General features: G+C 48.7%; 1 protein-coding gene across 8 annotated transcripts in view; it reads left to right on the forward strand.

The window, feature by feature from the left end:
• The window catches only part of ADCK1 (aarF domain containing kinase 1), an 81,885-nt gene extending 71,411 nt beyond the window's left edge, over window positions 1-10,474 (forward strand). For all 8 annotated transcript variants that reach the window (XM_074824840.1, XM_074824844.1, XM_074824846.1 and 5 more), the window contains 4 exons: window positions 3,563-3,712; window positions 3,955-4,152; window positions 7,843-8,036; window positions 9,468-10,474. In XM_074824840.1, the coding sequence (XP_074680941.1) occupies window positions 3,563-3,712; window positions 3,955-4,152; window positions 7,843-8,036; window positions 9,468-9,639 (714 nt within the window). In that variant the 3' untranslated portion in view covers window positions 9,640-10,474. The remainder of the gene's footprint in view (window positions 1-3,562; window positions 3,713-3,954; window positions 4,153-7,842; window positions 8,037-9,467) is intronic.
• The last annotated feature ends 1,526 nt before the right edge of the window (window positions 10,475-12,000 follow it).

Raw genomic sequence — 12,000 nt, forward strand, 5'->3', positions numbered from 1 at the left:
CAATGACATGCCTCTGGCCAGAGCCAGAGTCTGGTGTCATCCTGACATATCAAGCTCATCTCTGCTTGCTGACTAGCATAGTTTTTTTTTCTTAGGTGTTGTGCCTAAATTATGCCATTCTTGATTACACCCTTGCTACAAGTGCTTCTGCTTCCTTGCTATTCAAACCTTCTAACATCGGTAGACTGCCCTCCTCTGCCATTCCTTAGCCAACTTAAGAATCTTCAGCTCTTTTAATCTTTTCCCAGGTAAATTCCTCCTGTGTCTTGCTCATTTATTTGCTTTCTCTGAACTCACTCTGTGTAGTCTGCATCTCTCTGTTAATGAGGTGTCTGGAAGTGAATGCAGGATTCCAAGGGTGATTATTATTTTTTTACGATGTGCAACAAAACAATACTGGGGGACCCCGGTAATGATAAGGACCTCATTGTGTTGGATGATAAACAGGGAAGAGAATGATGACCTCTCTGTGTCATAACAAAATGCCTGTTTGCTTACTTTGGTCTTTGCTTCTGTAAATCACTGCAACCTTTTGTCTAATTTGCAATGCACCTTCACCCCAAGGTCTTACACAGCCTAAATGCATGTTGAATTCCTCCCTTCTCCTGAGTAGAGGTTTTCACGCGTTTGTTTTCTCATTTCACCTCACTGCATTCTTCCAAAGTGAATTCTGTATATGTTATTTATCCAGTGACCTTCTCAATAATGGTGGAATAAAGGCCCATAGTGATGGGGGCACACTCCTGGAGAATGAATGTATATAAAGATTTCATGGTTTTTTCCTAAACTTTTTCTTTAGAAACATGAACTTCCTTTGTCTGAATTATAATTATAGGTTGCTATTCACATACTACACTCTAAGCCCTAGAAATATACTCTTCCTTTTTGGTTTAGAATTTGATGGTATTGGTGCTTTCTATCTTAATTTACTTTTTATCCTATTTTAGAGGTATGTCAACAGGCAAAAATATGCGAAAATACTTTAGTGTGCAGCACAGCTCCATCTCTTATACTGGGTAATTTTTTTTTCAAAAGTAAAGACTGTTTATATGCTTATATCATAAATCCCTGTAACATATCTTCTGTATGCTAACTAAATTATACAGAATGCATTCCTCTTTCTTAAAGAAGCCATAAAGTGTAGTTTCATTGAATTAACTACTGCAGATACTCAAGGTTGCATGCTGGTGAAGAGGTAAATATAAGTACAGAAGGGAAAGGAGAGAGGATGGGGATCTTGCAGTGAAGATTGTCTTGTACCCATGACCCAGCCTGTGGGTCTGAACAGGGCTGTGACCCCTCTGTTTTCATGGTGACATGAGAAGATGAATCCTGAGCCTTTTTTGTGTTGCATCGTGGGGTGCAAAAGGCTATGACAACAGATCTGTTTAGTAACCTGTCTGCTGACGGTGGCTCAGGAGGGGACACCTTCCCTGCACCTGGAGCCTATAGCCATACCATAAGATCCTGTTATGAGGGTGGCATGGATAACTTGATGAGATGTGTTTTTATAGGATCCTAAGGATATCTGAGATTGGAAGGGACTGCAGGAGGTCTCCTATCAAACCTCTTACTAAGACAGGGTCAGCTATGAGGTCAGACCAGCTTAGTCAGGGTGTTATCCAGTGAAGTCTTCAAAACCTCCAAGGATGGAGGTTGCACAACCTTTCTGGGCAACTTGTTCCACTGCTTGACTTTCCCAACCTATGCCATTACTGCAGCACAGAAGGAGAATCTGCTCTCTTTGAAGCAGCCTGTACTCCAGCCCCAAATTAACAGCTTTCCAGGCTTTAGCCATGACCAGCCAACAGGTTTGCAGAACTGCCAGCCCCTGTCTGGACTTGTGTTTAATGGGTACGAGGCATCATGTTGTGCCTCAGATTGTCCCCAAGTCCTCATCTTCAATAATTCTGTGCCCTCCAGGTTCCTGGAGGGCAAACAGCTGAGGCAGAGAGGGCAAAATGTGGTTCACTCAGTGTGTGCACAGGTGTCGTGGTTGATACTATGATCAGTCATGATGTCCAAGTCCATTCCTGGTGGTGTACAGGTCCCTGGGAGGCTGTGGGAATGAGTGCCTGACTTAAAACAGACTGTCTGGCATATTCTTGGACTGTCAGCAAATGCTACTCAGCCTCTCTAGGAGATCACAGCACCTGGTACTTTGGTCCTATCCAATTTTAGAGCTTGTTGATCTAGTAGACTTATAAGGGTCACTTTATTGTTCCAGTGATCTCTGCTGGTGATTCAGAAGAGAGACACCATTCCCCTCAGTACTTACATTAACACCTGTGTGGCATGAGGGGAGCTGCACTACAGGAGACCACAGGGCTGTGCTATGCCACCTGTGTGGGTGATTCGGCATGCGGGCAACATTCTCCACGATTCAGCAGTGGCTCCAGGTCCCACTTGGGGGATGGAGGGTTGTCCCACCTGGTCCCACAGCTGTGCCTGTCGGTGAGCTGCCAGAAAGGTTCCTGTTCTTTCTCCTCATTTGTAGTTACTTGGGCACTCAGAAGTGGCTGCATTTCAGAGGTGGGTAAAGCAAGCCCTTCTCTGGCTGTCTGGTTTTCTGCAGGACGAACTGTCATTAGTATCCCCGTTACCTCTCCTACCACCTTTGCTTATGGGGACAGCTGCCTGTTTGCTGCTTACACTGTGCGTCTGGGGACATGCTTGGAATCATTTATAATGATTGTCTTTTAATTGCTTGCTCAGCACTCTGCTGTGGAGCACCATGCTCTCTCTGATGGCAGGGAGGGCCAGCAGTGGGGTGTCAGGGTGAGGCTGCTGTGTTAGTGCATGGTGAGGGACTGATCCCGGGCCCTGCGGATTTTTGCTTGCTCCTACAAGGTTCTTAGCTTTAATAACATCTCTTGGTGGTAAGGATCAGTGGCATGGAGGGACACAGCAGTGACAGGATGATTTAACAACCTTTCTGTGCTGCTTCATTTTCACAGACATCACAAATCAGATTAGCAGGAGTCTGAGGAAAGGAGAGGGGGAAGTGGGGAATAGTGTGATGGAGGAAGGGGAAAGGGAACCCATGTTCGTTCTGGTCAGCAGATGGACAGGCTGAGTCTCCTCCCACCTGTTCTCCTTTGGGTCCTGCTGCCATCCATGGATAAAAACACACCTGAGTCTTCCTCCAAGTAGTCTCTCACCCACCCCAGCAGCTCTTTCCATGCCTTCCCTGTGAATGCCTGTCTGCTCCTATCTGATGTTTCACTTTCCTCCTCATTACCAGAAACCCCATTCTTACCCACAAGTATTTTCTCTTTTTTATGCCAGGCAAGTGTTCTTAAATAACCCCTGACCCCGCAAACACCTTCATGGTGCCCCCTGAATGGATCCTTCTGTGAATGTCCTGGGTCACCCTGCAATAGATGCCAGCAGCTACCCTGTGTGTTTGTCAGCATGAGGACCTGCAAGAGCTCTGCATGGGGACACTGAAACGTACCAGACCCTCGTTCCCCACAGTGTTGGCATGTGGGGGCTGCCTACCCTCCCCAGCAGGCACCCTGCTGTGGGTGGCAGTGTGTGACCATCTCCTGTCTCCTCACAGATCTCTCGCAACCTGGGAAAGCTTTACAGCGAAATGATCTTTGTGAATGGCTTTGTGCACTGTGACCCACACCCAGGCAATGTGCTAGTGAAGAAATGCCCAGCCTCTGGCAAGGCCCACATCATCCTCCTGGACCATGGGCTCTACCAGGTACGTAGCTATGGGGGGCCTGAAGGGCCTTGTGAGGCTGCCTGTGGGTGTCAGGCTGAAAGAGCACACCCAGCTGCAACCTTGCCCCCCTAAGCCCCTATTTTTCCTATTACTCCCATAACCTTCCAAGGATATTTCCTGGCTCTGAAATGGGGGATAGGTCACAGCTAAGGGGCACAAGGCTTTCCCCCCGCAGTTCCCTGTCCTCCGTGGACTTCTGGGGGCTGTGTCTCCCTCCCCAGGTGCTGAGCGAGTCATTCCGCATGGACTACTGCCGCCTTTGGCAGGCCCTTATCAAGGCTGATATGAAGAGGGTGCAGAAGTACAGCCGGCGGCTTGGGGCAGGGGATTTGTACCCTCTCTTCGCCTGCATGCTGACTGCCAGATCCTGGGAGTCTGTCAACAGGGGCATTGACCGGTCGCCAGTCTCAGCCAGCGAGGTAGGTCTGGTGTGCCCTTCCCTATCATGTGCCCTTCCTTCTCCTTGGGTACCTTTCTTTGTTGTAACCATTTACACCACTGATATTGCAGCGATGCTGGGCAACCCCTGGCAGCTCTGTAGCCAATTCTGCATTGATGGCTAAGCTAGAAAAAGCCAGGACTCATTCTGCAATGTGTTTATAGTGGCTGAACTTAATTTCCCAGTTTCACTTGTCACGGGCTGCTTAAATTTTCTGTAATATTTTAATGGCTAAGTGTTCACCAGTTCTGGCAGGGGAAACATTTGTAGATCAGCCTTTTCTTTTAAAAGTGTTGAATGCAGCTGTGCAGGGAACCATCAAGGAGGATAGGTTAAGGTAGAGGAGACATAAAGGCTTAGTGGGAAGACATGAGAAGGATAATGCATTATCACTATTCATGTAAATGACTATCAGCACTGATACAAACTCCTAAAAACCCTTGGAAATTACCACCCAATCAGAAACCCTATTAACTTGGAGTCAAGGTTGCTTAACTGCAGATCCTGTCAGCTCAATCACTACAAATCTAGGAAATTGCCACTTACATACTCCACCCTTTCCTATCCACACATACTGGGGTCCTTCTCACATCTCCTCACACTCCTGACATACACACACCACCTTAAGAATAGTAGCAGCCCCTGCCAATTGTGCTGTTTTTAGGAATGAACATATAATGATGTGATTTCAGCCAATGGACTGTAGGCAGAAGGATGGTTGTATCCTATGGTTTGTTTTTATCTGCATGCATTTGTAGTCGAGAGGATGAAATTCATTTAAGTAGTGTTATAGTCCTGTGAAATTCTCTTCTGGAAATTCCTTTGTGTTGTCATTTCATTTTGATGGATGTGGCAGAATTTGCTGCACTGGCTTGCCATTATACATAGCAATGAGTAGGTCAGATACCTTGGGTAATGGACCCCCCCACCCAGTAATTTGATTGTTTCCTACCTGAGTTAATTTTCTGCATATCAGAAATAATATAGTGACTGTCTAGCAGATCTGTGCTTGATCTGGCAATTTCTGGACCTGGTAGCTCCAGAAAAAAATTCAGAGGCACCAAAGTGAATCAACATGGAACTAGCTCCAGTACTACAAGGCCAGTGTTGAATCTGAGCTAATAAGCAAAGTTTATCCTAAACTGGCTTGTGAAGGTTATGCCAGAGGTGTAACTGCAGCCTCATGGTGCCTTGTGTGGGCTAATGAACTTTGTCATTGAGTTGAATTGCATGTATGGAGCCAGCTCTGTTGTCTTTGCCTACATGACACAATTAATGCTGAAACTGAATAATCCTGTAGCAGATAATGGGGAGCTGAGCAGATTTGCTGTGGCATTAGGAAATGAGCTGCTGCTTGCCCTTAGTTTAGAGGTGAATTTGAAAGATTGTTATCAGCAGCAAGAGCCAAGCTCTGTGTAGGCAAGTACCATCAGCACAGAGCTCCAGAGACTGTGCTTGAGGATGTATCAACACAAGAGTAGCCTGTGAGACAAGGAAGCATCCCTTCTGAAACAAAATCTTATCTGTAGTGCTGTGTCCAGTCTGGGACACTGCGTCTTGAGAAAGGTTTGATGAAACTGGGGCAAGTCCAGCAGCAAGCTACAAGGACTGGTGGTCAAGCAGATGCAACCCATGAGGTAAGTCTGAGCAAGTTAGAGCAGAAAAAGTCTAGAAGAGCGTGGGTCAAGAAGGGTTGTTACAGTGATTTTCAAATCTGTTAAAGACTGCCGCAAACTGGACAAGAAGTAATGGGTTTAAATTCAGCTAAGGAGATTGGGTAATGACAAGGCCAGTGAAACGCTGGTGTGGATGGTCTGAGGAGGCTTTGAGTCACATCACTGGAGAATTTTAGGAGCCGGCTAGGCAAATGTGTGAGAATTGCCATAGGTGAAGTTGTTCCTGCCTTCAGCCAACCCCAGGCAGCTGACCGCTCAGGGTGGCTGCTAACCTCGTCTCATCTGATTTTATTATTGTGTTTTGCTGCATCCTGCAGCAGCCTCAGCAACTGCAGCCAAGGGGCTTTTCTCAGGTCCTGTGGCATAGCTGATTTTTTCCTCTGTGCACAGGCTTTGCCCTTGACATAAAATGACAGTTCTGATGACAGATCATGTGGTTGTTTTGTGATGTGGACAAGCAGCTGGAGCTAAAAATAAATAGAAAAGAAACAGAAAAGAAAACGTATGTGTGGAAAATAAAGTAGTCTCTGCAGCGATGCTGGCTAGGATAAAGGATAAGAGATAATCAGGGAGAAATTTTCTGCCAACAAATAATGGAACAAAACATTTAACATTTAGGAGAGCTAAGTGTCTTCTTGGTGAAGGTTTGTGTATTTGCTCACTGGTGGAGGCAGGAGGACACGAAGATATATTTGTCAACAGCAAAGCAACCATGGTGGTGTGTGAGCTGTATATATCTCTTGGCCATCACGACCGGCACACTCGATTTGTGCAGGTCTGTTCCTTTATAATAAGTCTGATGTTCACAAAGAGTGAGTGTGAGATCCCATATCGTGAAATATAGGCTGGCCAGCCCTCATTCCAGAGGAGAGAAGGTGTCCTTTCCCTTTCCCACAAAGGAGCTCTCCTCCTGTAAGAAGTGATTTACTGCCTCTACATGTGTCCTGCTGGATTCTGGACATTTCAGATGTTCCAGGGACTTTTGTTTGGATTTGCTGATTCATGTCATGGCCTCTCTAGGAAGAGGTAGGGACACAGTATGTGTATGGAATCAACTCCACACCATGCAGTGCTATATTTACTGGGATGGTGGGGGAACTCTCAGATCTAAAAAGAGACAGAAGAGTGGGGGCTGGCTGTCTTGCATGCTATGGTGGCTAACGTTTGGAGGGGAGCCCATCCTAAGTAGCTCAGGCTGTAGTCATCAGTGGGATCTTACCGTGACAGTGTATTTGTTGGAAGCTGGGAAACCAAGGAACATGAAGGATCACCCTGCGTCTGCCTTGGTCTTACACTCCTTCCTTAAGCGTCTGCTACTGGCTGCTACCAGACAGGATATGGGGTCTAGATAGACCCTTAACCTGACAGGTGGCAGTTTTTGATCTTCTGGGTTAGCATGACACTTAACTGCATAATGCCTTCTTACCTTTGCTGAGTTGTGTTGAGGACAGAGGGCTAAACTAGGTCTTGAAAACAGCTTCATCAGTATAGCATAAAGCCATCAGTTGCATGGGACAGCAAGGCAAGGAGCGACCTGGTTGTCCTTGCAGCATGCCTCAACCTTCCTGAGCAGTCCTCTGCTATCTGCATCTCTCTCAGCTTTGGGGCTGATGAGGTGAGACTCAGTCAGAAGGCTGCAAGGGTAGTACTGAGACACGGTTGCTGCGGGCTGCCTGGGGCCAAGAACTGACATAACAGCCAGTGCCCTGTGTTCCTGAGAGGCTACTAGTCCTGCCAGTGAGGGGACGGGGCCTTGTCTCACTGAGGGGCAGGTGGGATATGGCAGGAGTGATCTGTGACTGTGCTGTGAGTCCTTGGGATGGCCAGGTGTCTGCAGGAAAGCAGGACAAAGAGTTCTTTATCTTCTGGCTAGAGTCATGGTGTGGAAAAACACCATCTCCTCCTGCCAAATCTCAGCTGCATCTGGACCTGGGTTTCCCATGCACTCTCAGCTTCTCTCTTCTTTCTCCCTGACATGACCCGGCTGGCCGCAGGATGTGGAGATCCGGTCCAACGCTGCTGCTTACCTACCCCAGATCACCCAGCTTCTCAACAATGTCCCTCGCCAGATGCTGCTGCTGCTGAAGACCAATGACTTGTTAAGGGGGATTGAGTCAGCCCTGCACACGCGGGCCAGTGCCAGCTCTTTCCTCAACATGTCTCGCTGCTGTGTCAGAGCCGTTTCCATGTGAGTCTCTTCTCCTGACACCAGGGGCCAGACATGGAGCAGCAGGGGCTGGCTGTCCCTGGGGGCCAGGATTTGGGGGGATCCCAGGGCCAGCAGACCAGCCAGGCCCAGTCACACAGTAGCTAAGTAAGGCAAGCAGGACAGACCCTGAGTTAGTGGTCAGGTCCCATCAAAAGTCCAGGTCCAAAGTCAAACCAGAAAGTCAATCTGTAGATCAGGTCTAGTGGTGTTCAGGCAGGTCCATGGTGACAAGACAAGAGCTGAGGTCAAGCCAAGAGGTCAGTTTGTGGATTGATGTCCAGGTCAAGGGGCTTCACAGCAGGGCATGACCTGGGGACCATTACTGCTCCAGTGTAGCTCAGGCAGAGACTGAAGGTGCAGGCCTGAGATTAACTGGAGCTCCTGGGCCTGTGAGCAGAGGGTTGGGGGAGGTCCCAGGCCAGTCAGTTTTGTTAAGGCTTATTAGAGCCCCTGCTCAGGACCCTGACAAGGTCTAACTTGACCTCTTGACCTCTTACTCTTAGCTCTAGACTTCTCCCCCTCACTAGCACATCTGCTGTGGTCCTACCCCTGCTCAGTCACACATCTCAGCCTCTGTGCTGTTCTCACACCCATCAGCCTCTCCAGAGGACAGGTCTGTCACCCTGAGGCTGGGGACAGGGATGGAGTTGGAGGCCTTAGGGTAAGGGTTTAGGGTTTGGCCCCTCCAGAGGAGGGGAAGGGACTTCCTGCCCATTACAGGCGTCACCACTGGGAAGTATTTGTGGGTAGCAAAGATCTGCAAGTTCACTGCTGCCAGTTTCTGCAGCCTGATTGAGGGGCCAGGGCTGACTGTGAAGATCAGGCTGATGTTTAAAAGCCAGGAACAGGAGTCATGCAACTGATTTCCATCTGTGAGTCTTATGAGTCAATGCACTTCTGCCTCAGATTCCTCCTCCATGAGAAGAAATAACAGTTATTTCTCTGGCTGATGAGGGACCTATGAAGCCCCGTTAACCTCTGCTTCTAAAGAAAGGTGGAGAATTACTTTTCCTGGAATCAGTGTGTCGGGATTGCTGGACTCTTACAAGTGTGCTACCAGGAAAGGCTGTAGGAGTGTGGACCTGTCCCAGTTAGCTGAAGTGAAGCTGTACATAGAAGCAGAGGGTGCCATGGCCCGAGGTCGCTACACGCAGTGGGGAGAGAACTGGGCTCACAAGGGAGCAGACTGTATCTTCTGCCAGATTCATGCTAGGAAGGCAGCCCCAGCTCCTCAGGAACATCACTTGGGGAAAATCCCTACTGGCGGGGGTCCCCACTGCTGGTGATTCTTCAGATGTGGAACATTCCCCTCCCCTGGGGAGGGTCACTTGTACTGAAGATATGGGACAGGACTCCTTCCCACCTGTCAGCATCGTGCTGGATCTAATGCAGCTGTTTCTCTCATTCTAGGTACCAGAGGAGCAAGAGCCATTCGCTTTATAGAAGAGCCCAGATCTCACTCACAGAAGCCCTGAGCCTGTGGCAGATCAACTTGTATGAACTCTTCCTGTGGCTGAAGGGGTCCCAGCTGGGGAACTGGGTCATTGCTCTCCTGAGCTGGATGCACCATTCCACATACTGACATGAACTGGTGGGAGAGGCCTGGGTGCTCCCTCTGTCCCTTCTCTCCACAGCACATTTGCCTTTCTGACTGTTTCTGTCTATTCTGTGGGCTATTTTGGGGTTTTGTTCCAAGTTACATGCTGCACTGTCCTTGCTTGTTACAGCATTAGCTTTCTCTGTGGCACTGAGAGCTGGAGTCGGTACCGGAGCTCTGCTGTTTCATGGTTTAGGAAAAGGAGGTGCAGGATTCCGTGTGTCTGGAAGGGCAAGGTACCTTTTTCCTCATCTGATCAGGGGAAATTCCACTCAGATTCCAGTGGGACTGCACTGGAAGCAAAAGCCTCTCCTTGGCTCTTCCTTAAACAATCTTACAGAATTTAAGAGAATCCCAACCCTGCCTAGAATGCCCCAAAACGTTTCTCAGACCCTCAGAGAGAGGTGGTAAGTCCCTTTAGAATCCAATAGAGTTTATATAAGTTTTTGCAGTCTCCTTAGTCTGATTTCTGTTCAGGTGTGCAGATAGTTTCTCAGAGGAGTGAGACCTTGTGGAGAGCTGGCACTAAGGCTTCCTCTCCCAGCACCAGGGAAAGGGGACCGTAATGGTGAGAGTGATGGACTGGGAGTTGGACTTTCTGAGATTCACCTCCAGTCCAGTCAGCAAGTGCCTCTGTGTTTTTGGACTTCTCTTGGCCTGTTTCCTTGCAGGTGAAATGGGGGAAGGGGACAGTGGTTCTGCCTTTTTTCCGAAATTCAGGGAAGGCGGGAGGAATGACAACTCGGTGCTCTGAAACTGCTGGTAATGTATGTGTTATGTACAGTACTGCCACACAGCAAAATAAATGTGTTGCATCAAAGACCTTTGGGGGAGGGATGCCTGCCTGTGCACTCAGGGTGACGTTTGGGCCTCTAACCTCAGTCCTGTTTCCACTTCTCCACTGAGTAAGTGATGCCAGGCAGCACTGTTAACTCCTTGCAAGCCAAATGAAATGGCCTCTTGGTCTTTCCTCTTCCCAAGAAGTTTGTTCCACATCTGAGTCCTCTGGTGCTGCATCAGATGTGTGTTGGGATATGATGGAGAAGCGGGTGTCATTCTGCTGGGAAGACACACTACTTCTTGCCACCTGGATCCACAGTGAGCCCGCCTCCTCCCTGCCTGTGGGAGCGTGCTGCAGCACATCTGTGAGATGTCACCATCTCCATGCCACTCACTGAGCATTTCATCTCATCACTGCCTGTGATGTTTCACTGCTCCTGCCTCAGATAAAAACCTTGGTGGTGCAAGCGACAGGTCTGATGGCTCTGACTCTACAGCTGTGGGATGGCTACCAGGAGGTCCACCCGGAGGCCTCCATTATGTGAGACATATTTGGGATCCTGGGAGATGTCCTTGCTGCTTGTGAGGATTCCTGTAGCCAGGAAGGGTGGATGGAGGTGACTGCTCATATTGTTTCAGCTTTCTTACAAACTGTCTTGGTGTGAAAGGGGACATGAAGGACAGGATGGGAATGTCCTTCTACTGCCATCAAGCTTGCTAAGCTGAGGGTCGTTACTCAGGCAGCAGGCTGTGCCCAAGAGCAAGCCAGAAGACCAGCACTCCCAGTTTTCATGCAGTTTCCCAGCTTGCATGGGTGTGAGACCCCACCTTGCAGGGAGTCCATTTACATCAGAAGGGAAGCAAGGGGCAGAGTGTGAGTGAGTGTGAATGTGAGTGCCTGAGGGACCAGTTCTCTTGTTGGCTCTGTGGGAGAGGGAAGGGATGTAATCCAGAAAACGTACCTGACTACAGGTGTGCTTGGATGTGATGAGTTAGTGACTGCGGATGTGTGTCTTACAACAGCAACTGTGTACATGTGCAAGAGTGTAGGCACAGCTGGCTGGCTCAGGACTGTACAGAAGTGGTGTGTGATGGGCAGAGTTGTGGATGGGGAATTACTGAACGTGGGTTTTTGGTCTCCTATGCAGTCAATCTCCTGATCCTGGCATTGGTTCTCTGAGCCCTTCCTACTATGGGGACAGCAGCACAAGTGGTACGCTCTCCCACCTTTGCTAAGAGCAAAAAAAGAAACTCCGGTAAGACTGAATGTCCTCACAGAGCTTGTCCCCAACCTGTGCAATGACAGATCAGAGATTCCCCTGACTTCTGGGTTGTGTGACGGTGTCAGGGTGGTAACTGCGGTGACAAAACTCCTGAGTCGACAAGGAGTCATAGGGGCCCTAGAGTATTAGTCCTGCAGCCTGTACACGAGTAATCTTTGCTCCTGTGAGCAGTCTGACTGAATCAGTGCCTTGCTTCGGCACTTAGAGCTTGTAGGCTGGCCAGTGTGGGTGGTCCTGTCTTGTTCTCCTCACGAGTAGAGCTCCGCTCATGAAATTGGCCTGG

Source organism: Strix aluco, chromosome 4 (assembly GCF_031877795.1).
Source record: "Strix aluco isolate bStrAlu1 chromosome 4, bStrAlu1.hap1, whole genome shotgun sequence".
NCBI lineage: Eukaryota > Metazoa > Chordata > Aves > Strigiformes > Strigidae > Strix > Strix aluco.